We start from the raw sequence: 27,221 nt of genomic DNA on the forward strand, positions 1-27,221 counted from the left end.
AAAAAAAAATTTAGAGAAAAAAGTTGTGGTTCAGAGAAGACTTCTAATTTTCCATAGACAAGCAAGATCTTACATTGACCAATAAAGTCATAAATTTTAAAGACATTCTGAAGATGAGGAGAGAAATAAAATTAGAAATTAGCTGCCGTTTGAGATCTTGCTGAAGTTATAAATAATAGAGGAAACATTGTACTTTGTTCAGGGCCAATGTGTTAATATGAGTGTGATGTTCTGAACCTAGAAAATGTTGACAGTTTGCTTAGAGCATTTCAATATTTGGAGACAGAGAGAGAGAGAGAGAGAGAGAAATCTCATTTTATGTGATCATAATAATGTCATTATCTGAATGGTTTTTGAAGGTGTAGAATGCCCAGTTTCTGGTGGCCAAATGCTTGTATAGAAAGATGACCCAAGATTAGGACCTCTAAACAGCCCTTTCAAAACTCTTACAGAGAGGAAAATATGGGGGAGGAAAGAGAGAACTTACTGAAGGAGACAGTGAGAGAACAGTTAGTAAAGAAAAATCTGGAGCTTAGCACCATGTAAACTAATTCCAGATTTTTGAGAAGAGAAAAGCCAGTGTTTTGTTCCGTAGGGCAGAAAGTTAAGGGGAATTTGAACCTAGAAGAGATCTTTATGCAAAACGCCAAGGAACTATAGTGACTGTCTATGTGGAAGGCAGTTATTCAGATATTTTTATTTGGTCTGTTGCCAAGATTTTATGGCCTATGTTGGCATAAAGAGTCCTTAGTTGTTTCCTTGAGTTTCCCTTTTAAAATTAAGTATAATATATTCCAGTTGCTCAAAAAGCACACATTTATGATGTACTGCTTTTTATGAAGATCAAATATAGAATGGCAAATTTATGCCAGGGCAGGTTTTCATGTGAAACTGATACGTGAAATTGTGTAAGGTCTTTATATCCCTGTATTGTTTACTCCATGAAACCCCATCTCTATGCTAAAGCCCCAATGAAAAGACTATAATGATCACTCTCCAATCCTATTGAGAGAAACAGACTCTAAGAGAGTAATACTTCATTGGGAAACCAAATATTTTCCTGAATTTGGTTTAGCTAGTAAGTGAAATCCCTAAACCCTTTGAAATAATATAAGGATTCCCATAATATTTTTCTCTATTCAAATAAAAGTGGAATAGAGTCTTAAATGCACAGAAACTCTTTGAGATTAAACAGACCTTCCTTTCAAACTGACAGTAAATATTCTCAAAGTGCTTTTCAGCTAATGCCATTGTAGTTTAGAATTCTGATGCCGATTACTTTTATCTAAAGGTAAAGGTGCATTTTTCCTTCCCCCATTGAAATAAAATGCTTGTGAAGCCTAATGAAAATTAGAAATTACTAGACAAATCTCAGGAAGAATCCAGACTTTAGTCTACAGGGACCCAAGTGCAAGTCAGATGTCAGGATCATTGGTGACCTAAAATTCTCTGTCTAGGATGGGGACACCACACAGGCATACTGCTGGCAGACACCCCTTCTCAGTCACAGCCACAGGCAGCTTTCTCTTGAAGCTCCTTCTCTATTATCAAGACTTGCTTTGAAAAAGAGCACAGCCTCCCATGTCCTACAACCCCTTTCATGCTGTCCCTGAAATATCCCCCTTTCATAAGATTTTAATGTTAACCTTAGGTCAGGGTTTCTCAACCATGGCATTACTAATATTTGAGCCAGAGAATTCTTTGTTGTGAAGGGTATCCTGTGCATTGCAGGATGTTTGGCAACAACATCCTGGCCTTTACCCACTAGAGGCTGGTAGCACGTCCTCACCAAAGTGTGCCAAACAAAAATGTCTCTGGACATAGCCAAATGTTCCCTGAGTGGGGTTGAGGGCAAAACTGTTTCCCATTCAAACCACCACCTTAGATGATAAGGAAAATAACAAATGATGGTTATAAATGCTCCTATCTCTTTTTATCCTCTCATAGGATGAGGCAACATGACTTGGGCCATAACCTTGGATATGAATGCCAAGCTTAGTCCTAGTTCTGTACTTTCAGTGAACTCGAGCTAATCTTTTTAATCTCTTCAAGCCTCCAATGCCCATTTATATGAAGTATGAAAGAGGGCTTCCTTCAAAGTTGTTCACAGTTTAGTGAGCAGATAGAGATGACTGACAATTACAATAAAAGCTTTAAGTTTACATTGGAGGTTTCCCACACTTTGGTAAGGAAGGAGACAGATGTTGGAGCTCTTGGCTAACATCTTACCAGATTTGTACATGTGTTGTGTTTTCCACAGGTACGTACGCTGTTGTCATAGGGCAAGGGCAGTGCTAGCTGCCAGGCTTGGTGCTATCACCACCCTCTCTGGGCTGGCACACCCATGTCTCCTACTGTTTTCCTTGTGAGGGTGAAGTCATTCCAATCTCTCGCCTTCTTAGCTTCTTACCCACTTCTAAGTTCTAAACAGTCTTACTGTGTGAAGGGCTTCTCTGTTCACCCCTGTACATGAAGATTGAATAAGTAACAATGGGATCATTCCATTACCACTGGCTTCCACAGGTGTCGCAAGTGCCTATAAGGGCAGTCACTACATTTCAGTCTCTTCCTGAAAGTCAACGGGACATTAACCCCTTGGCAGGGCCCTATGTCCCTGCGTGGTACTCGTGACGTGAGTGGGGAACAAAGTCCCAGCACACAGGTTCAGATAGAGTAACACAGCTTTATTTAGGGGCCAATGTCCCTCCAGAGGCCAATGCTCTGGTAAGCACAGAAGGTTATACAGAATAGGATAGAATTTAATAACGAACCAAGTCCCAGAGTCAATTGGGGTAGAGAAGGTCCCTGGTCTGGAAGAGGCGACTGGGCCCACGACAGGTCCAAGGCAAGCTGGTCTTGCAAGGCAGAACCTCGGAGAGTTCCAGAGTATCGGAGTATCGTGGCTTGCACCTCGCAGAGGATCTTAGCTGGAGCGCCCAGGCAGACTTCTCACAGCATTGCTCTGGAGTCCTGCTTTTTTCCTCTTTTCCTTGGACTTGTTTACTTCTTAGGTGATAACCAGAAGTTGCTTTGGTGAACGTGTCTATCACTCAATTTTATTATGCTGTTTCACACAAAAACATGGTTTTTACTTCACTCTTATCAGTCTCACACATGTGCAGCCATAGTCCTGTCCCTACTAGTAAACAACTTGTTTGGCAAACCTCAATCCAACATATATATTTTATATGCTCTATACAACTGGCCAGTTTAAAATAATCACAGATGCCCCGGAGAGGTCCACATTTCAAAACTCTCTTCTCAGTTTTGCCATAACAAGGTCATTCCCTGGCCAACAACAGCCCAGTGGTTACCCTGCCAGCACGCCAAAGTCCTGTGCAAACACCCTGTAGAATTATCAATATGAAAAGCTGCAGATAAAAGATTTTTGTTGTAAACCATTTTTTGTTTTTTACTATTTAAGATAACATCCACATAGAACAAAGGCCTATCTGTATCTTTATTACATGCCAATGTAAAAGATAAAGTTGGGTTTATTTTTAATCATTTCTTGGAATCCAGCCAGATTTTACAAAATCTGGAGATTTTGCTTCTGGGGGAATCTTTTAACTGTTTAGTTTCTTATCATATGGTTTGTGAATAACCCAGACCTCATGGTTTTTCTTCAGTCCCCTCCATCTTTAGCCCTTCCAACCACTCAGAGTAACTTTGAGTATAGATGAAGAACTCAATCTCTTAGGAAGTTCACTTTTTAATTTTTTACTTAATTTACAGAATATTTTGTAAACGGTCACTTCTGCATAAATGTTAAGTCAGCTTAATGGAACTGACCCCACTACCTGGTATCAGATGTGGTTATCACTGGCAAGTTTGGAATTTGTGTTGCATTAAGGATTCATATTCATTTCAGGGTTATTACCATGAATTTACAAGATGAAACTTGATGAGATATTCTGTACCTAATAATGCTTCTTAAATTACTATGGCAGCTCCCCATACCCACTGAATTTTCAGCAAAGCAGATTCCTTGCTCTCCATGAAGGCTGTGCGATAAGCCTAGTGCGGCAGCTACAACCAGATAACTACAGCCCCACAAGTCTCCCCTGCACGGCCCACCTGGAGCTTGTGGCAATGCCAGGGTAACCAAGATAGAAGGCTATAATGAAAAGGTACATCACTATTCTCCCAGGTTCAGATAACTCATCTCTTCCTTGGAAAAGTGAGTGTTACACAGGTTTCTTCCATTCCATTTAGCAAAACAAAACCCAGGGTTACTGGCACTGCACCCCACGTGAGACGGGAAGTAGTAGGTTTAATGACCATGCAGGTGAGGCACAGAGAAGAAATTAATATCTCTCAGATATGCCGAGTTCCAGAGGAAAAAGTAAGGCTAGAATGATCTCAGGCACCATGCTAGCATCTGGAGTCACTTTTTCTTCAGTTCTATTTCAAAATGAGGAAAAAAAATCACTCTTGAATCACACTCATTTTATTTCACAACAAACAATTGTGGAGCTGTTCAGTTATTATCTCCCATTACTATTGCTATTACTGAGTGCTGAAAGCATGCGTCTGTAAGACATTGCCCTCAGCAGCTCTGTATGCATCGTCTCTTTGCGTCCGTATGACAAAGACACAAGGTAGATATCACTTTCCACGTTTTTGCAGATAAGAACCCCAAGGCTCAGTATTTGAATTGAACCCAAATTGCAAAACTTATGCTACACACTGGGTTTTTCCCCACCTTTATAAAGCTTCTTCATGCTGGTGACTTCATCAGAGCTGTCCATCACCTTTCTGTGTTTTCTCTAATATCCAGTCTACGTACTCAGCAACTTTGCTGTAGACACCTGGTTGTCCCCTGCGGCCACAGCCTTCGCCCCAGCTGGTGATGCCCACCAAATGCCATATTCCATTGTATTTACAAACTAAAGGACCACCTGAATCTCCCTGCAGGTAAAAAAGCAGAATGATAGGGGGTTATGACAGATGTGCCTTTAAAATTCTGTAGTCACACCATACACACCACACACATCCAATTTCTTGTAGATCTGCAGGTACCTCATATGCCTCACTAGTTGTTAGATGTGGTAAAAATGATTTAATTCAATAACGTATTGTCCAACAAAAAAAATTGACATCATGATTCCAATGCCAAATCAATGTAATATTCTTATATTTTAGTATAAGTATTATATGTACAATTGTGTTCCCTTAAATTAGCATGCCCTTGCACACGCACACGTACACATACACACGTATTCAATTTGTTAGAGGTTACTTGTGAAATTATCAGCTCATTTGGCTCAGATGTTTTAAAAAACTATAATGAAATATGCTATTAGAAAATACATTTGAAATGAATTTTCTCAAGTAGCCTATTTTACATTTTTCATAACTGAGTGCATTACCTTACAAGCATCTTTTCCCCCTTCTTTATAGCCAGCACAGATCATCTGTTTGGTTATTTCATAACCTCTGTATCTTTTCTGGCATTCTTCATTAGTTACCAAAGGGATATTTGCCTTTTGTAAGGTATTTTCGATTTCACCTATGAAGTAACCAACATATAACTTCAGGAGGAGGAAATAAAATAAATATGGACGTAAGACTAAAGTCTAAAAGCAAATCAGAATAATGAACTTTACATTAAGGTCATTTTTTTAGGTATAAATATTAAAGGTGAGAAGGTAGAGTTATACACAACACATGCAAACACACACACACAAACACACACAGATGACTGGGAGGGAGGCAGGGAGGGAGGGAGGGAGCGAAGGAGGGAAGAGGGAGGGAGGGAGGGAGGGAGGTTCCCCTTGGATATATGTTGGGAACTTTCTGTGTTTTGTTAAGCTACTTTTAAATCTTCCTGTCTCAAGGTATTAGCTAAAAATTTGAAAATTTTGAATTAGTTGAATAAAGGACTGAATCAGGAGGGATGGAAAGGTCTTGGCAAGCTGCATCCTTTTGTAAAAAATGATACAAATATTATTACTTATAGTGTCTATCAGGAACATAATTTTGGAAAGGGAGAATGATCTGTTCCTGAAATTTTTCAAGGGCAATTGAAATATCCCAAGTATCCATAAGCAGGTTTCTTAACCTAGGTTCCATGGAAAGAATTTCACGGTCTATAAGCTTGGATAAGAAAAAAAATACATCCTTATTTTCACCAACCTCAAACTAAGGTATGACACGTCCTTCAGCTATGAATGCAGGCAACAGTCCCAGGTGTTTCAGCTGTACCTATGACTTTGCCATCAATATAAATCACAGACACTTTCCTATCACATTACAGTTGTGACAGATAACTGAAATCATCATTTGAGCTCAACACAATTTCAAAGTTATGGTAGTAACTAGAACAACTTGCTGATGAATATATTAACAAAGAAGCATATGTATTACTGTATCATATCTTTTAAAAAGCAGTTTTGCTAACTCTCTTGCAACCTCATTGGTTGCTTTTGTAATCCCATGTGTCTTATTTAAGCATTTAAAAGCATCGTTGGAGAAGTGGTTCATAGATGAGAGGGCAGGTGATAGTTGCTGAGTAAAAACAGTGAAGAGATTAAGAAGCGCAAATTGCTAGTAACAGAATAGTCACAGGGATGTAAAGAACAGTATAGGGAACATAGTCAATAATGTAATAACAATGTAGTAAGAACAATGTATGGTGCCAGGTGGGGACTGGACTTACCAGGGGTATCACTTTGTAAATTATATAAATGTCTAACCACTATGCTGTACACTATGTTGAAATTAATATAATATTGAATGTCAACTTTTTTTAATTGAAAAATAACCAAAAAATATTGAGAAAGAAAACAGTGGTTCATAGGCTCTATCAGATTACAGGAAGGATGCATGAAAAAAACACACGATGGAAAGCCAGCCATACAAAGAGAGGGTGCGTCTGCCTGTGTCCCGGTCATGAATGTGAAGGGAGTATCGTGGCATTGGGAGATGGAAACACTGCTAATGCTCTAATGCTGAGGACAGCATGGGCTTCGGGTGGGGGTGGGGTGGTGTTAGCCCTACGTGAGACCAATCCTTTATGTGAAGACAAGCAAATGATCTTATTATAGAGTAAGATGCTTAAAAGTTTACCTTATTCATTCTTCCAGGCCCAAGCAAAAATACATCTTCTCAAGAATCACTGCACAAATATTTGAGAATGAATAGATTGGAGAGATCATGAGTTTGGATATAATTTTAGACAGAGGCCGATTGAGCTGATCCACTCCAAGTGCTTTAACATATAAGACTTGCTTTAGGAACAACATTTAAAATATCATACTGTACCTCTTTCCTTTGTGTAGCCCCATCCAGTTACCCAACAGTTAGTATAAATTGCATTTGTGTCATCTTTGGAAGGGAGACATATTGGTTTTTGGAATTCTGAAAGGTATTTTTTAAATTAGAGTGTGGTTAAAGTTATGGACATTGACTTTAAAAATACAAACTTTTCTTTTCCCACATTCTCTTTGTATAGAGTAGCACCAAGAAGAATAACCCTTTGCTTCCTGCTCAGTTTCTAAGGTCAATGATCTAGTAAATTTCTCATTGTTAGAGTCATTTTCACATGACATTTTTTTGGTGTGAAATTGTCTGGATTAAATTTTAAAATTCAGAACCCACATTTACTGTCAACAGCATTTAGAAGTTATGTCTCTTATTCTTTGTATGATATTTTTAATGGTAATATCAGAGTGTCTACACTGTTTCAGTCACTGTTTTAAGTGCTTTAACTTACTGGCTTAATTATTATAACAACTGTGGGGACAGAGCCAGGGGTGCAGTTTCCAGGCTCTTGGCCTCACGTGGAAAGATACTGGCTCAGGTAGTAAATGGTCATCAACTGTGATTGGATGGCCATCAGCTGTGGCTAGTTGGCCATCAGCTGTAACCAGTGAGCCATTGACCACTAATATAACTGCTGTGGCTATGCTAGCAGTGGATGGTGGCTGAGCTAGCAAGAAGATGGTGGCTGGGCTAGCAAGCGTGGATTGCAGTTAGCATGGCAGATTGCTAGCAAGTGGGGTTGGTTGGTTGGCAGAGAAGTGGTTGGCAGGTTGCAGATCATATGGATCCTGTTTCCTGTGTCTCCAACCCAGCCGCGAGCGAGACTATAGGGGTATGACTCCCCTATCTATGGCTCCATGGGTGTTCCTTTTTGGCCTCACCGTATCCTGCGTTCTTGTGTGGGGAGCGGGACTAGAGACCCTGCATGACACCCAGCATGACAACAAACCAATGGGGTAACTATCATGCCCATTTTACAGTTTGAGTTGCAAAAAGATGAAAGCAACTTGCCCAAGGTTACAGGATTCTTAATGGACACAGTGGGCATTCAGCCACTTTGGGGCATTGTACCAAAAGGCAGCACCTCCACCTGCCATGTTACTGTATTCTCAGAGCTTCCTTCTGCATCAGTCTCTCCACTGTTCAAGTTACACCTGGAAATTAACATCTGGCCCCACTTGCCCTCATATAGTTTCAATATGCCTAAGCCCAAATCAACGGTAATTCTGCTACACTTGTCAACGAAAGCCATGCTTCCCAGATGGCAAAGACATTTCTATGTCTATTATTTCAATTATGTATAAGCAATTGTTTTCCTACCTGAAAGAACTAATGAACATTTCTTGCCTCTTAAGGAGAGGAGATTTTATGTCAAGTCACTGTTCCCTGGCAATCCTGACCTTCCCCCAACACCACCAACCAGAAAATAAAGACAATTTCTGCAGATTCTGCCCTCTCGTTCAAATTGCTGTGAAAACTTAAACTAATGCCCTTCAGCTGGACAGCTTCTCCTTAAATGTGCTACGTACCAGTATAATTCAAAGGAGCCTCAAGCTTTATTAAGGCAATATCATGAGCAGTTTCTGAGATATTATAATTTTGGTGAATAATAATCTCTTTTATTTGTGAGAAAGGTGTTTCTTTTGTTATCTCTGACAAATTTAAAATGCCAGCATAAATGCGCCAAATATCCGAAAAGGGAAGCCTAGGAGAGAAAAATAAATACATATTTAAAACCAGAAATGCTAGCCTTGAATATTGGTCTTTTTTCCTTTCACTTTACCTTTAAAAAAAAAAAAAAAAAAAGCTGGGAAGAAAATACTACATGTGACATATTTTTACTTACCTAATCTCTCCTGCTGGCAGTTTGTCATCACCCACACAGCAGTACTGAATTGCTGAAGATTTCGTTAATAATATTAAAAATATACATTAATGTAATTATTTCATGTTTACTCTAAGTAAAATTACAAGAATGTTACTGATCCATTCTGAGAGAAACTGTGGTCAGGACAAACTCTAGTAGTGTATCACGGGAAAATCATGCTCAGTTCACCAAACATGAATGCAATTGCTCTCATGAAATTCCGAATTGTCAGGAAGTCAGACTGAGTTTACACAAGCCCTTCTAATAGGGCGAATGAGGGGAGACATCAGTGGTATTTAAAATCTATTTATATTTTGCGAAGTGTGAAAATTTAAATTAACTCTTTGAATATGAACATATACAAAGGCAATCTAAAATTATTACTTAAAACAAAGTCTTATTTTGTGTAAATACATGGAAATTTTTATCATCAAGAGAGTGGTCCAACACATGCACAAAACTCCAGAGGAAATAATGGAGATATCAGGTGCAAAGTCGCTTTCTTTCAATCAAGTCACAGTGTCTCCATGAATATTAGCTCTTATAAGCAAACACAACACTGAGCCTTCAAAAATGAACATTCTTAACATAAATTAGTGCAGCCACTCTGGAAAACTTTACGGAGCTTCCTCAACAAGTTAAAGCTAGACCTACCATCTCATCCAGCAATCCCACTCCTGGGTATATATCCGAAGGAAACAAAATCACTATCTTCAAGAGATATCTGCACTCCCATATTTACTGCAGCATTATTCACAATAGCCAAGATATGGAAACAATCTAAATGTCCATCAACAGATGAATAGATAAAGAAAATGTGGTATATGCAATGGAATATTCCTCAAACATAAAAAGAAGGAAATCCTGCCATTTGCAACAGCAAAGATGAAATTTGAGGACATCACACAAAGTGAAATAAGTCAGACAGAGAAAACAAATACTGTATGATCTCACTTATATGTGGAATCTAAAATACCTGAACTCAGAGAAACGGAGAGCGGATTAGTGGTTGCCCAAGGGGTAGAGCTAGGGGATGGGCTAAGGTGGTCAAAGGGGACAAACTTTCAGTTATAAGATGAATGAGTTCTGGTGACATAATGTACAGCATGGTCACTATAGTCAATACTGTATTGTACACTTGAAAGTTGCTAAGAGAATAAATCTTAAAAGTACTCACCACAAAAAAAACCCAAAACCAAATTGTAACTATGTGAGATGAGAGATACGTTAACTAACCTGATTGTGGTAATCATTTTGCAATATATACATGTATCCAATTAGTATATTGTACACCTTAAATTTACACAACGTTATATGTCAATTTTATCTCAATAAAGCTGGGGGGAAAAGATGAAAATTCTTGGTCCCAAACCAGGGTGCATTTACTAAAATGGGAAACAACTGTTTCCCTTCACAGGGTCTTTCCAACATCCTTCCCCTTAGCAATGCCACGTACAGCAGAGCTCCAACTGCAGGCTCATTCTGTTGCTATGTGGTGACTGTGGAGGATCCTTGCTCAGCCCACCTGTGCCCCTGGCTGTTCTATTTCTGCAACAGTATCCCGAATCCTGGTACACAGTAACTGGGGGAGCGGGAAATGCTACGAAAACAAAAAATAATTTTTGAAAGCGATCAAGTACCTTTGATTTTAGGGCTAATAGTATCTCCTTTGCTTATTCATAAGCTTGGTCCATTTTTACATTTCTTATCTAACCATAGCTCATATTTTTTGAGTAATTTTTATGCTCCAAGTATAGTGCTAAGCATTTTAAGTGTGTCTCTTCCTTCCAAAAACCTTATGAATTAGATACCATTATCATTCATATTTTACAGATAGAAAATAAAGGTAAGAGAATTTACAAATTGCCCAAGGTCATTTATACCTCTAATAAGTGGCAGAGCTGTGAATCAAGCCCCATTCTCACTACAAAGTCTAAGTGTTTTAAAACTTTAAAATCCTGCGATGGGTATTATTTGCCTGACAAAGTAGAAATATTACACCAAATTATATTCATTGAAATATATAGGATAAAAAACTATCACATTTTTGTTTTACTAATTACTATTAATGTCACTTAGTACATTTGTGAATCTATGGGTCTGAAAAATCATTCTTTGAAGAATACATTTTTGGGAATGGTCAGTAGAGGTGGCAGCAGTTGGGACTTTTTTACGTAGTTATTCTTTAAAGCAGGAGATATTCCCCAGGGAGCATCAGTCTCGCAAACACACCCTACTCTGGTCTGATGGGTCAGATTGATCAGTGTTTAGGCCCTACTGGTTGTCCAACATTTTGAATACCGTTTCTGCTTAAATTTTTTTTTTTAGTTAAAAAAAGAACAACCTTTCATTAAGAAATTGTCATGATGATGGCAAAATTAATTATAGGTTCTTCAAAACACAAAGGCAAGATAAGACCCTGGATAAGATGTGGCCAAAACTTACTCATCAAAGCAATGGGCAGCAGTTATGACCCACTGTTGTCCAATGATTGACCCTCCACACACATGGGTCTGGGTTGTCAGCTTCACTTGCAGGCTGACCTGCCAGGGCCACTCTCCCCAAGAAGAGTTGGTTCCTCCAACAACGCGTGCATTTGTTTTTGTGCAGACTAGAAAGAGAGTGTTGAAATTAATGGCTGGAATTAGAGGTGACTCAGAGTCCTCTTCAGCCACAAAAGACATAAATACATACTTTCATTACATAAAACTAAGCAAGCTCTGAAAACAATAAGGACATCCCTTTATAGTTCTGTGAAAAAGTGAGGTTTACTCACCAGAGCTGTCCCCACTTTTACACAACCTCAAAGAATAACCAGACCTCGCTTGTTTCCCATGTGTAATTCCAGTCGGGGAACCATCCAGAGATAATCGTAAGGAGCACTTACATCTAGATGAAATGATCCGTATAAAGATTAAACCTTCACAGAGTGGGGAAGGTCATGAAATTGTCTTGCTGACTGTCTTAGAAAAATAAACTTTCACTAACTTCTCTCCTCTACAGTCTTCTGGGAGTGAAGAATAGGTAAAAAACTGACAGCGAACCGTCTCCGTACAAGTCTCTTGGCAATCATTGACTCCTCTAACGAAGGTCACATTCAGTTCTTCTCCTCCAAAATCAACTCCTGCATAAATTTTGGAATGGCAGGGCTCTGTGCCAATTATCAACAGAAGAAGATATAAAATGAAAACAGCCATAAGCCATATTTACATAAGTTTCTGGTACACTGAGGATTGTTTCACTATTACTTGTTAGAAGATCATAACATTTGTCACATTGTATGTATTATTATTGAATCACATTACCAGGAAAAGTTCGTTTGCAGGTTAAAAGGCTATATCCAGATAAGGTGTTTTCCTGAGGAGTCGGGGAACTCGGTGTCCCACTTTTGGAAGTCTTAAGTAAACAAATATTTCTATTGAAAAAAACAACAACAAAAAAAAAAAAGAGAGAAAGAAAGAAAACTGCATTAAAGGCAAATAAACAACATCTAATAGGAAAAACAATAAAAAGCACCCCGGAAAATTTTATTCTTCTGAGAAACTGTTTAAATTACTTCAGCCTAACTTACTTAGGCTGAAGGATTCTCATAAATTACAGAGATTAAATGTAAATCGAGCCACATCTCCCTCTAAAGAAAAGTGATAGCTACAGACAACCAGAAAAGAGGAGAATGGTAAAATTCCACCTTCTGATTGAAAATAAAAAGAGCAAAGAACAAATTCTGGGGGTTCATGCTGCTGATGCTATTATATAACTAGATATCCTTCTCTTAGCTCCATCTTGTATATAAAGAAAAGGGTGGGTTATCTGAGGGTAAAGAGAGCAAACCAGAATCTTGATCAGGATAAACAAAGGGTCGAGTTAGAACCAATGAGTTTAAAGGATATGCTGCCAGTGAGTGGTTTTTACTTCAAGCTAATACAAAACATTAAGATCAGTAAGAAAGATATCAGATCCTTCTTTTTCCATGGCTGTTGTTTCCTTGATTCAACGGTATGTTTAAGTAAGAGAAGGTAAGTAGAAAAATCTGCTAATCTCTTTACTAATCTCTTTCTGGCAGAAAAGTATCCACTTAAACGGCAGTTTCAAGAGTTTGAAGGAAATTAAGAACATTAAAAAAAATTCAAACAATAAAATTAAAGAGATGACAGGCCAGCAACAAACATTACACATTCAAACTCACCTTTGTGATTCTGTATTCCACGCATTAGTATAGAATGTAAAGAAGAGGCAGTTGGGGTGATAGGTACAAATGGTTCGACATACGAAAGCATCCGGAGTGATGACCCTGGCAACATCCACATCCGAAAATGCAAGGCGTTGGAATATGTTCATGTGACAACCTGTGAGCTCAGAGGGCAGATGTTACTCAGTAAATGACGTGATTGTAAATTTGCTTGTACTTTTTCATCATAACTAAGGAAATGATGACTACTTGTTACTCATAACACTAAACATCCTAAGTGAAAAAATGTCAGTGTATCCCCAAACTTGTTGTTTGCCATTTAGAAGAAGGAAATATTGTTGAAACTCTCATAAAAGACAGATTTCTATGTCAGAGAAATAAAATATCTCAACCTATGCTCTTAGCGTCAATCCAACCAGTGCAAAGTATTTAGGTTACTCAGCATGGGTTCATATTTTCTTTATATTACCTTTACCCTAAATTCTATGTCTTAGGAGCATGAGATTTTGTTTTATATTATCCTGAATATTATGAAAAATATTTTAATTAAAAGAGATAAAGAAAAATATCAGGTAGCTAACAAAAATGCCATGTGCCCATTGAAATTAGAACAGAAGAAAATCTTAATTACATTTTTATTTGTGTTTATATTATGTACTCAGTTTACATAATTCGATAACACAAATTTTATTAAAATATGGAAGCTTAAATGATAGCAATTATAAGAAGGACAGAAGAATCTAATTCAAATCAACATAGTTGTATTAAGAGAGAGCGCCCCCTCTAACATAGTATCTTCATATGGGCAGTCTGGGAAATTAGGCCTCAACTGTTTAACTCTTTCTTTCTAAAAACATAGACTCGTGAAGCTGGACGGGAACTTATAGGTTATCTATGCCAACCTATAACTATGCCCTCCCAAGGATATTCCTGACAAGTTATCCAACTTTTACTGAGACATTTATATTGATAAGAGCTCATTACATAATAACAAGGCCCATTTCTTTTCTGGATTACTCTAGGTGTTGGGAATTGTTTTTTTCTTTTCTTCACAGTAGTACCTACCTAGCTCTGCTTTATGGAACCACACAGATTAGTCTAATCCCTTCCCCAATGACAGCCCTTCAAAAAACAAAAAGGTGAAGACAGTCATCCTAACTCCTTTTTAGGTTAAATATCTTTAACTTACTCCTTTAACTTTTTAAAAAATTTCCCGTTACTTCTAGATATAATACCACTCAGGTTACTTTCTTTTAAAGTGCTCTAGTTATCCATTGCTCCATACAAAATGTGGAACACAGAAACGCAGAACGGAATACAACGTTTCAGTCATGCTCTGAATGGAGAATGACTGCTATTGAATACACTGTTTCTTTCGGGGTGATGAAATATTGTGGGACTAAATATTGGCCACTGGCTCACAGTTTTGTGAATACACTGAAAACCACTGAATTGTACATCTTAAAAGGATTAATTTTATGTTAAAAATTACATATCAAATTTTTAAAACCTACTAGGAAAAAACAATGCATATATACTATATTAAAATATAAAACTTGAAAAAACAGAAAAGATATGAAAATTAAAAATTAAATAATCAGTACCATTTGAACCAATAAATCTGGTACACATCATGGAGGGGGTGCACTGGGGAAGAGAAGAAACAAACAGAAAAAGAGACGCATTGCTGCTGACTCTCCCCAATCTTCCAAGGAGGGCGTCCTAGCCCAGCACCCAATACAGGGCTTGGCAGAGTCAGCCCTTGATACTGTGAAGAACTGGCTATCGTGATTTGGTTTCAAAAACAACTTATTAACAACCTGGTATACTAAATAAGGTAGAATATCATGCCAGTTTTCTGGATAATTCAACGGAAATTACCTCTCTGTTTGAAACTACAAGGTTTAATTGATTCATTATGTTAGAATCATTTCACTAGATAATGGACACTACCAAGAAACTACCTTATAATTTTCTGTACACTATCACTGTAGTAGTTTCCTATTGCTGCTGTAACAAATTACCATACACTTAGTGGTGTAGAACAACACAAATTTATGTTCTCACAGTTCCGGAGATCAGAAGTCTGAAATTGATCTTACTGAGCTAAAATCAGGATGTTGACAGGCTGTGTTCTTTCAGAACGCTGTATAGGAGAAACTGTTTCCTTGCATTTATCACCTTCTCTAGGCCACCGAATTCCTTGGCTCAGGAACTCTTTTTCTATCTTCAAAGCCAACAGTGTTAGCATCTTCAAGTCTGTCTGTCTTCTCTCTCTCTCTCTCTCTCTCTCCCCTTCTGCCTCCTTCTTTTTCTTATAAGGACCCTGGAACTACATTGGGCCCATCTAGATAATCCAGAATATCTCTCACTTCAAAGTCCCGAATGTAGTCACATCTGTCAAGCCCCTCTTACTGTGTAAGGTAGCATTCGCAGATGCCAGGGATTATGACATGAACATATTGGGTGGGGGGGCTCTTATTCTACCTGCTACAATCATGTAGTGAAATAGCAGGCATGGAGTTACCAATTTCTGAAAGAGCACAGGGCTTCAGTGAGAATCCAGATACCACATTTGCCAGCACCTTTATACTGGTCGGTGTTCCTGTTGGACTATGCTTTAATAAACAGCTGTTCCTGAATGTGAAGAAAAGAGATTATTTTGCTTCTTAAACTGCAAGGTACATACAGCAGTCCATTTTTAATTGAAATAATTGATGGTCCATGAAAAATAAACAAAACAATCTGAACAATGACTTTGATAATGAACAGGTCAGGGAATTGCATTATTAATTAGGCATCTTCCTCCTCTGTAGAGGGAAGGTTACGGTGAGAATGGGGTGGGAGACATTATTCATTAAGACATTACTCTACTGAACCCTTATTCCACAAGCACAGCCTATCTGCAAACCAAATGGAAACTATTCTCTTGAGGAAAATAAGGAGAGTGCTTATGTCTAAAAGCTGATTGGTTTTCAGTTGAAAAAAAAAAAAGGTTGTGAAGAATACAATTAAATCATAAAATCACTATCACAAAGAACAAACACTATGAATTTTACTCACCGGTGTGCTGCATTGTGAAATGTTTGCGTGGCATATGTGAAAAATTTGCAGTGAATGTCATTGGTGCACTTTTTTTGGCATTCATCAACACTTGTAACAATAGATACATTAAAATTGACTCCTCTCATATCAATTCCTTCATAAATGTCTCTGTGGCAAGCTGTACAAATAAAATGCATGCAGCAAATTCAGTCAGTTTCCCTTCTAGAAATAGATCATCAATTTGGGTAGTGTGGTTTTGAAAGATAATATTCTGGTTTCGGCAACTGACCTATTAATTAGGGGACTTAGAATTTTTGGTACATTACCAATTGATAAAACGCTGCTTGAAATAAACCTGTCCCACGTTTTAGAGCACTAGTATAGAAAAGGGGTTACTTTACTTCCAAAACTGCAAGGTGCAGCAATACAGGTGATATTTCATGCTGAAATTATCAATGAGCAGTGGAAGGAAAATAAACAAGGCAATAATAACAATGGCTGTGAGGATGTGTGCTGGGGTTTGCATTAGTAAACAAACTGATGTGCCTTCAACCTTTTGAGTTGAGTGAAGGAGCTTCTCTATCACTTTGCTTATTTCTCAGCTTTCAATTATTCCCGTCTGATTACAGATTGCGTCTGTAAGCCCTGTCATTGATATCTATGTGTAATACCATGAACATAAAATGTGGAGAGTTCTTGTATGTGCATGATGAAACCATTTCCATTTTTGCTTTAAAAATTTGATGGAAGGAGAACTGATTCTGGGTGGTGAACACACAATGTGATATAGAAATGACGTATTACAGAATTATACAGTTGAAACCTATGTAACTTCACTAACAATTGTCACCCCAATAAACTTTAATTAAAAATTGTTTTTTCTAAAATTCCCCTTAAGCACTTTTTCAATTAAATTATATCTTATATATAAAATAAAGATAGATAATTCTTTTTAGACAGTGAACCAAATTTATGAGTTAGGCTCTTTTTTTAAAGACTCAAATTTTTTAGTGAGACTCTTGGTTAAGGAAACCAGCAGAATAAACCATAATCTGTAGTATACACATTTCTACTCATAAGAAGTATAGTTGAAGAAGTCACAAAACTAGATTTAATGATGGGAATGACAGAAAATGTACAAAGTATTAGAAAAACAGAATATGGAGGTGGCAGGGCAGTGGATTATTCATGGTGGTTCATTCACACAGGTTAATGCAAATTAGAGAAATAGAATCTCTTTCAATTCTGCTGCACATGAAAAAAGATACAAGCTAAGAATTGGAATGGGATACTTATAAACCAAAACTTTTCTTTATGGTTAGTGGAAAGTTATAAACGTACTTCTAAATATTTTAAAGTAAAATTGATCCTGAGTTGAGAAAATTTATTTGCCTGGGATCAGTTTTTCACTTTAATTTCCTTTAAGGTATTTGGGCAAGTTTAGACGGGAACATTAAATCAATCTCTGTAAGTAGACTAATTTTTTTGGCAGGGGAAGGGGGAACAATAGGAGTATTTAGAATGGCCCAATATTATTTTTTCTTCAAATTTCACCACAATACCATAATTGAAAATAATACTTAATTGAAGAATTTATACTAAATTATATTACGATATAAATTGATCTTATAAAATAGGAAGTGTACTCCTCCTCAGGTAAATTACATATTGGCTAAGTCAGGCCCCATGTTTGTAGCTAAGGACTGCTTACTTCACAAACTGCAGGCACAGAATGTGTATGTGTATTGAGGGAGTGGTGTTGATGAGGGAGGAGAGGATGGAAAATGTATAAACATCTGAAATTTGAGGCTATGAGATTAACTGTAGATAGGAAAGATAAAATAGCAAGGATGTACAGTCACAACATAGTTATTTTAAGGTTCTGCCAACCTATCAGTTATGAGAATTTTTTTTAGTACTTTTCATTTGCAGATCGATCATGTTAGAGACATAGTTCACTTGCCTTAAATTTCTTAGGATATGGTTGAAAATTGTTTCATAAGATATTAGTAGCAGTAAGCATTAGAATTAGTTTTCTGGCCTTCTACTCCTCACCTTTCTTCTAAGAAATGTTATTCTTGGCAAGATTTGCAGAGCCCAGTCCTTCAGTTCGGGATTTAACAGAATTTAACTTCAGCACGATTGACATTAGAGAGTAGAGAATCTTTCTTGTGGGGCTCTCCCAGTACCTTCTGGAATGTTTAGCAGCATTTCTGGTCTTTATTCACTAGATGTTAGTAGCATTTTCCCCCACCTCCCTCCAAAGTTGTGACAACTAAAAAATGTCTCCAAATATTGCCAAATGTCCCCTGGAGAAAGGACAAAATCACCCCGAACTCAGAACTAGAAAGAACCACTGGTGTATAAATTACCATCAGGTGAAACAGGGAGAGAAATACCCTCTGTGTTGTCTTTAAGTTTCTTATGTGGAATCAAGGGGAGACTGTAGTTTGGATCTGTATTCGCTGTCTACAAGCCTTATGCTGTAATGCTAGCATCATAAAAAATAGAGGCTCACTAAGCTGATAAAGACATGAGGCTATGTCCAGAACACTGCTCCATCTCTGTCATCTTCCTAAGGGTTCCCTTCAAAAGCCCGCGGGAATGCAGACTTTGAGCAGAAGTTATTTTAAGGTAGACTCATTAGTCATTGAAATTTAGCAAAGAAATCCACACCTTACCACTTATCCGATGACCACATTGCTTTAGGGAATGCCCAGAAATCGCCCTTGTCCATGCCACACGTGGCAGGGTTCCTGTAACACTGTCTTTCAAGAAGCAGCCAAACCTGTTTTTAAAAGTAGCTTCACTTAGAAAGTAGAATAAAAAACACACATTGAGGACATGTCTAGCATTTCTTCTACACTAATAACTACAAGCAGGAATAAGGAAACTCTTACAGCTTCCCTGATACTTGCTGGAAAGAACATTCTTAAAGGCAATTCCATACTGTCTAACAGCCTTTGTAATACCTACCTTCGGCATTGTTTTCCTTTAAAATGTTTCCTGCACATTTTTAAGTACAGAAAGTCAAACATATTAAAGAGTTAATGGTGTTTCCTGTGTTTCTAAACTTTGGAGGATTTAATTTGGGGGATTTAATCACCAACTATTTTTCCAATGCTCGCTCTTTTCCAAACTACCAGTTAATAATATATATTCACAGGTGCACACACCCCCAAGCATACCATGGGTGCCCATACTGGTCACAAGCTCTGGATCTTATTCAATTACATTCTCAACAAAATACCTGCTTTCTATTATGTTTGCTTAAGACTGTGCTATCTACAAACAGGGTCATGAATCACGTAGCAAGTATGTGTCCTTGTTTGGGTGAAATATTCACCTGTTATTAAATCCTTTCTTGAGACAATCTCTTAACCCAATGATTTACAAGCATTTTCCTTGAAGCCTTTGACAGAAAATGACTAGCTTTCACTACTTTCAGTGAACACAGCATTTGTTTAAAATGCATATTTCTAGGCCCAAGAGACTTTGGATCAGTAGGTCTGGGCTTTAGCGTAAGAATTTGCTTATGTAAGAACCACTTTAGGTGATTTTGATGAAGCTGGTCCTTGAATCCCACTTGAGAAACATAACCCTGTGATATGCTAAGCTATTCTACACACAACTGATTCCACTTTTAAAACTGACTGGCTTCTCCAATAATGAAATATCAACTTTTACCTTTTGCCTGTGTCAGTTGTTGAACTTGCAGGAAGAAAACTGAATAGCAAACACCTCGGGTGGAATGTGCACATCATCTGACAGTGCTGGGCGTTTGGGGTGTACATGGCGGTTACATCCCCACCTTTGAAGAAGGCATTTTTATATAGTTGAGTCAGGCACCCTGTAATATAATCATTGAAAAAAAAACAAAAACCTATTCATTTGGAAAGAATGTAAATAATACTTTTGATAGAAATGTATCTTTGTTCTGAGCCTTCTTATTTCCTCTATGCAATACCCCAAAATCTTTACAATATGACTATAATTATAGAAGCAGAATGAAATATATTAAGGCAACTATTTGAACAACGCATGATGTTAAAATCATTTCATGGGTACTTCTGTATAAAAAACTTGGTTGATTTTTATTAAATCATACAATAATTTACACATAAAAAAAAAATTATCCCCAAGAAAATACAATCCGAGTTTGGTTTCTTCCTGTCACTAAACATGTTATGAAAATATCATGCCTTAAAAATAACAATGTATGTTCTTTTTCAAAACACATCTCCCCTAAATTCTCACAATATATCTGTAAGGAAGCTAGAGACAAACTTTATCATATGCACCTGACCTATTTATTTATTTTTTTTTAAGAAAGAAATTAAGTAACTAAGTTTCAGGACAGTACAGACTTGCCCGGGATCCACAGGACTAATGAAAGTGCTGGGACATAAACCCGGCTCTTCCAGCTTCCCATTTTGTTCCCTTTTCTATTGTGCAATGTTAAAAGTTTTTCCTCATCTCGGTTTAACTCAAGCAAACTAACAGTTATTGGGTATTTATTACTTTAGGAATGAGTGCAGAGAAGGCAGTATTTGTTCAGTTTCTACAAGCTCATTCTTAAGATAGTTTAAGCAAATGCATGTATATGCCAAATTGAAACACATTTTGAACTACTTGAACATTGTTCACTGATCTAAAGTACCCTGCATCACATATTATTAGAGTATTGTTACCTTTACCATTTTCCTCTTTCATATATTAAACCAGGGGTGTCCAAACTTTTTTCAACGTTTTTCATCAAGGGCCATATGCGGTAAAATACACAAACAGCCGGGCCACTCACTCGAGATGAAGTATGTATTGCCTCACTTGGTTTATTTAAGTAAACTAAATATATTTTTGGAATTTGCTGCGGGCCAATTAAAAATGGATTGCGAGCCGCAGTTGGCCCATGGGCCGCAGTTTGGACACCCCTGTATTAAACTATTACTTTTAATATATGAATTTGAGTTTACCTTGAATGACCTACTCAAAGTCTACTTAATAAGCTTTTCCAACTCAGGTAGCAGTTGGTCAACTGTCTATTAACCACAGGATATCCCCATGACAACCTGGTCTGTCACCTAAGAGTAGGCATGCTTCAATTTTCATCAAGTCTATTTTTGTATGGCCTTTCAAGGAATGGGCAGCTTAGACACATGTATTTTATTAAGCACTGAAGTTTAAAATTTCCTCTGCACTATCCCGCCCCCTGGAGATTCTGGCCCTGAGCTCTATGTGACTTCCCAACCCAGCAGGATCATTTCTCTTCCTCTTAGAGGTGTGGCTAAGATGGCTTACCCTTGGGTAAGGCTTTTATTTAGAAAGAGCAGAGCTCTCTTCATGTGGAAGCTTCTGGGAATACAAGTTGCCAAGTGTACAGGACTAGATTTCATATACGCAGAAAACACTGAGTCCAGTGAGAATTCTAGCTACAAAGGGGCCAGTTTTTTAGACAACTTGTATTTTGGTTGATTCATAATTATTAGCAGCCATCTTCCTCCATCCCAATGCATAAAGAAAGGCACAAACAATGAATGGTGTCAGCCTGGGAGTTCCCATTCAGCAACGGAGCCTCTGTGAACTGCCATGTGATTCCATCAATTGAAAGGGGGTAACTACAAGCACACCAACTTCAAGAGAACCAGAAAGAAAGTTCTAATAGGTTATTTGTTTATCCTAATAGATTGGTGATGATGATGATGACGATGATAGGCTTGTTTGTATTATATTTTAGAGTATACTTAAAACAGTTACATAAGTTATCTCATAACATAAAATATTATATATTATATTATATATTATATTATATTATATTATATTATATTATATTATATTATATTATATTATATTATATTATATCACACTAGCCCCTGTGTCCATGGATATTGGACATTGATCTTGTTTTAAAAATTACATAATAAGGAGAAGAAAAGCACTCTAATTTTTAAAAATTGGGTGAAGGATATAAAAAGGTAATTTGCAAAAGAAATACAAGCGACAAGTAAGTATATGAAAAATTGTAAAGATGATAATGTGGGGGCTAAAAAAATTAATTCTTTTCCTCCCACCTTCTAAATTCTTCTAGCTGGGTTAATAATCAAATTAACAGAGATAGATTAATAGGAGAAAATCAAAAGTTTTAATACGTGTGCATGGGGATTTCACGTAAGCATGAAAATTCCAAAGACAGTGAGGCTGCACTGGGCATACAAGACATTTTGGACAAAGGAAAAAAGAGGGGCGACAAGGTCTTAGATTTCAGAAGTGAGAATGGGCGATTTACAGGTAGTTGACAAGTGAGACATACATGGCAGGAAAATCCTTCTGGGCAACTCAGAAACAATGGGACGTGGGGTATCTAGCTGACAGAGGCTGGCCTGATGCCCTCTTATTTACCACACTTAATACAAATTAGGCTAAGGGAGCATTCTAAGATTTCCTTCCTGAAGGAGGTTTCTCTGTCTGAATTTTTTGGGCAGGAATGAGGTGGAGGGGAGTCTCAAAGTTTCTTTGAGTCTTGTGTCTTAATAAACAGCTTAAAACCAACATCCCAAAAAAGCAGCTTCAGGGTGGCAAAAGTTTGCCATTCTTCAATAATTACAGGCAAGTTAAAACAACTAGATGCCTTTTTACTCACGAGAGTAGCAAAAACTTTAAATGATCTAAGTTACCTGCATTAAGGTAGTGATTCTGGTTGCAAATGATAAAAAAGCAAACAAACAAACAAACACCAAAACCAAAAACAACCTAGTTCAAAGTGACTTAAGTACAAACGAAACGTGTTGGTTCAGACTCCAAAGAGTCTATGGTATCTGGCTTCAAGAAGACCTGGATGCAGTGCTCACCTGATCTTATCAAAATACAAGCTTTCTTCATACATTTGCTCTGTTCCAGGGTGTTGCTTTTGCTCAATATAGTAGCAAGATAGTGCCAGACGCTCACCCCTCTGTATTCTCCCATAGTTTAAACCCAGTAGGAGAAAAGAAATCCAAGTCTTATTTCTAGGTGTGTAAGCAAGTCTATTGCCAGGCTTTGGCTCCCATCAGGTGGTTGCAGCCAGCTGGACGTGTGCACTTACTCATTGGTTCCAGCCTGCCTGAGTCACAGCCACAACCACGTGGACCAAAAGCAGGAGGTAGCAGTTTCCCAGAAATCAATTAGGATACTGCTTCAGAAAGGTGACAATATGCCAGGCCACAAAACATTTGATGACTATTGGAGTCGGCCTAAGTGGAGTAAATGATCACTCTCATCTGCTGGTGAAAAAAGTAAATTTAGGAATAACGTTTTGGAGATGATTTCATAATGCATGTCATAAAATCTTCAAAAATATTCACACCTTTGTATCTGGTATTTTTATTTCCCCAAATTTATTCTACAGAAATAACTAAATATGTGTGCAAGAATGCACATACAAAAATACCATGAATTGAGAAAAATACTAAGCTTCCAATAATATATCTACTTGCATAAAAAGATAGCTATAAATGGGAAACATAAGTTATAAAAAACTATAATGAATAACATCATCGTTAAATGTGTAAATAGATATGTGTAGGAGACTATCTGAAAAACTAAACAGATTTTTAATGATGGCCATTTCTGAATTATGAGATAGACAATATAAGGTTTCTCACATTCTGCTTATTTGCACCAATAACTTTCCTAGCATGATCACTATTTATTTATTTATTCATTGCTAAAAAGATAAAATTGAAGTGGCCATGGTCCACAGTGTTTCTGACTCAGCACTCAATAAATTTGTATATGGTAATGATTACAGCTCAGAAGAGCAATGAAGAGTGAGGTGACAGATGAAGGGGAGTTGTGGTTTGGGGAAAAAAAATACTTCTTCCTGAAGAAGGTATATCTCTTTACAAATGTAACTCTTACCCATCAGCTGTTTATCTTAGGCATACATCTGAGAGGTAAGTAAACAACAACCACTGTGATGTGGCCATCTTAATGTAGAAAATGCCACACTCCACAATGATCAATGTAAAACAGTGTCCGGAATCATTCTAATTCTCTGAAAATGGAAAGGAATGGATAGAAAGAGAAGTAGGATCAAAACTTGGTGTTGAAACTAGAACTATTCAAATGAATGGTTTCCTAAATTAAATTTTAAAAAGAATGCTAGGCATTTTATAATATTTGGATCCAACCCAACTGTTATACTGGGTACACAGTACATACTGTGACTCTTTTAGGTCACTGGGGAACCTAGTGATGTTTTCAATTCTTAAACGGTTCCCCAGGGACCTAAAAGAGTCACAGTATATACCGTGTACCCAGTATAACAGTTGGGTTGGATCCAGATACTATAAAATGCCTAGCATTCTTTTGAATGTTCAGATAGTTGTGTGTTTTTTTGTTTTGTTTTGTTTTTTAATGTTGATACAGGGCTGATTGTTTTAAGATCTGCTTTGTAGAGTCCTTTCCAAACAGAAGTTTCTGTTAACACATCCCTAAAGGCATTCTCACTCCTGGGCTCCTCCCCCTGGTGTATCTAGGGCAATACTGAGAAGTGTAGTTGCCTGAGAACGTTAAAAAGATATGTCCTGACTTACTAAGGCCTAGCTCCTTCTCCAAAGTTGTATGTCCAGTAGCTTTTTCCAGGGGTGGTATGTCTTTCTTAAATATTGTCCCACACACCCTCAACTTTATGTCTTATAGATAATCCACTTACCACAGGAAACTGTAGCAAACAAACAAATGAAATAAGCTGCTTGCCTGAACAAAATCATCCTAAAAGAGAAAACAACACATGCATAACTATGCTGGTTGTATATCACATTTAACATGAACCTTCATTTAAGGTGGTACAGATTTTCTTTTAAATGCCTGTATTGTGAATCAAAGCACACTATTACCAATATAGAAAACAAGAGTTTTCTGTATATTTTGTGCCCAAGAACTTGGCACAAGATACAAATTGAGACATCTAAACTAATAATCGTGTTTATTGCTCATTTGCCACATACGCTGTTAGTTATTGTGGAAAGGGAATTGGTAGAAGGGAATTAAACAGTTGTGAATCCTCTTGATTTGAGCAGAAGGAAAATTATTGTAAATAATAATAATATTGTTCCAGATTCCCTAAGTAAAGAAAAGCTCTCAAAATATTCAAGCCCATTTAAGATTTTTAAATCAGTCAATAGTCTTTCAATTTCAAAATATTTTACACTTAAATATCCCCATATAAAAGAACACCAGTTCCTTCTACACTCTCTAAATATGCAGGAAATGAAAACATAAAAAAAAATAGCATCTTCATAAAGTAAAAACTATATTCAATTTTTAAAAACCCTCTTTATTTGGAAGCAATTGGAATAACAGAAATTCTCTACCTGAAAGCACAGTTGCTTCTGTGGTTCTAGATGAGAGGGTCTCCCACCACTTAAAAATGGACAGTCTTCAAGCTTTCCTGACGTGGCACTGCAGGCAGTATTTGCTTGGCTCTGATATTGACTTTGGTTTTCTGCCAACTCTTTCAACTTTTTGCCCTGTCAACATATTCTATAAATGTCCCATTCCTGTGTTCAGCTATTTAATATATTAACTATTTCACATTAGGACCATACAATTCATGCACAGTTTTCCATTTTTAAAAATGTTCATAACATTCTCTGTTATTTGGGGTCATGAAGCTTAAATCATGTCTCACTGGACTTTTTTCCATTATAATTACCTAGATGAATAACTGAATAAAGGGTGGGTATGGATAGATTATCCTGGAAGGGTCTTAAGGCAAATTGTATCTATGCCTTCCTACACCAAAGGCAAAGAATCTAACTAATAACACAGAAATTTTAAGTATGGAAAGGGAGTTGGTTGATATTTAGGTCCTTCTACCATCTGATGCAGGAAATAAGATATAGCAGAGTTGACAAACTACAGTGCACAGGCCAAATCTTACCCAGCACCTGTTTTTATAAATAAACTTTTACTGGTGTACAGCCATGCCCATTCATTCATATGAGGTCTGACAATTAAATTTGCGAACTTGTTTTCAACCATGTTGCTAACTTTTCTTTTTATATCAGAGGGATTATTCATTATGACTTTGTACCAACTGGACAAACAGTTAACCAACTTTACTATTTGGAAGTGCTGAAAAGGATGTGTGAAAAGTTAGGCGACCTGAACTTTTCGCCAACGATGCATGGCTCTTGCATCACGACAATGCACCAGCTCACACGGCACTGTCTGTGAGGGAGTTTTTAGCCAGTAAACAAATAACTGTATTAGAACACCCTCCCTGCTCACCTGGTCTGGCCCCCAATGACTTCTTTCTTTATCCGAAGATAAATGTTTAAAGGAAGACATTTTTATGATACTTAGGACATGAAGGGTAATACAATGACAACTCTGATGGCCATTCCAGAATAAGAGTTCCAAAACTGTTTTGAAGGGTGGAATAGGCACTCGTGTCGGTGCATAGCTTCCTAAGGGGAGTACTTTGAAGGTGACCATAGTGATATTCAGTCATGAGGTATGTATTTTTTCTAGGATGAGTTCACGAACTTAATTGTCATGCCTTTGTATATTATATATGCTTGCTTTCACCCAAAAACTAGGGTTAAGTACTAGTTGTGATAGAGACAGTTTGGCCTGCAAAGGTGAAAATATTTACTATCTGGCCCTTTTCAGATAAAGTTGATAGAAACCTGCTGTTTAGCACTCCTGGCATAGAGTTTAGATTTCTCTGTCAGAATACCTCGACTACAAAGCAGCATGCTTTCTGATTTTCCCAGGAGCCTGTCCTGCTCAGGGAGTTCTATTTTATTTTTATTTTTCAGAAAAAATTCTCCCTACACACTGAAATACACACCCTTGCAACTTTTATCCTTC

The 27,221-nt window shown here is 37.3% G+C and overlaps 1 protein-coding gene across 7 annotated transcripts; it reads right to left on the bottom strand.

The window, feature by feature from the left end:
• Positions 1–2,663: 2,663 nt before the first annotated feature.
• Positions 2,664–25,863, bottom strand: KLKB1 (kallikrein B1). Of its 7 annotated transcripts, none has more exons than XR_012495545.1 (17): positions 25,718–25,851; positions 25,057–25,115; positions 20,055–20,217; positions 19,049–19,155; positions 16,386–16,545; positions 15,850–15,959; positions 13,320–13,479; positions 12,439–12,548; positions 12,122–12,284; positions 11,910–12,022; positions 11,579–11,744; positions 8,796–8,971; positions 7,267–7,362; positions 7,072–7,120; positions 5,373–5,512; positions 4,706–4,911; positions 2,664–3,064 (listed from the first exon to the last, which is right to left on the bottom strand). XR_012495545.1 is itself a non-coding variant. In XM_074329772.1 (17 exons), exons 4-16 carry the CDS (start codon positions 20,159–20,161, stop codon positions 4,738–4,740), a joined length of 1,782 nt encoding a protein of 593 aa, XP_074185873.1. In that variant the 5' UTR covers positions 20,162–20,217; positions 21,909–21,997; positions 25,057–25,115; positions 25,718–25,863; the 3' UTR covers positions 2,664–3,064; positions 4,706–4,737. The 7 variants fall into 7 exon arrangements, 6 of the variants coding, with proteins under 6 accessions (XP_074185873.1, XP_074185870.1, XP_074185871.1 ...); XM_074329772.1 differs by lacking the exon at positions 7,072–7,120 and adding an exon at positions 21,909–21,997 and having other exon boundaries at positions 25,718–25,863; XM_074329769.1 differs by lacking the exon at positions 7,072–7,120 and adding an exon at positions 21,913–21,997 and having other exon boundaries at positions 25,718–25,756.
• Between the last annotated feature and the right edge of the window lie 1,358 nt (positions 25,864–27,221).

The sequence above is a fragment of the Rhinolophus sinicus genome, linkage group LG04, assembly GCF_036562045.2.
Source record: "Rhinolophus sinicus isolate RSC01 linkage group LG04, ASM3656204v1, whole genome shotgun sequence".
In the NCBI taxonomy this organism is placed as follows: Eukaryota; Metazoa; Chordata; class Mammalia; order Chiroptera; family Rhinolophidae; genus Rhinolophus; species Rhinolophus sinicus.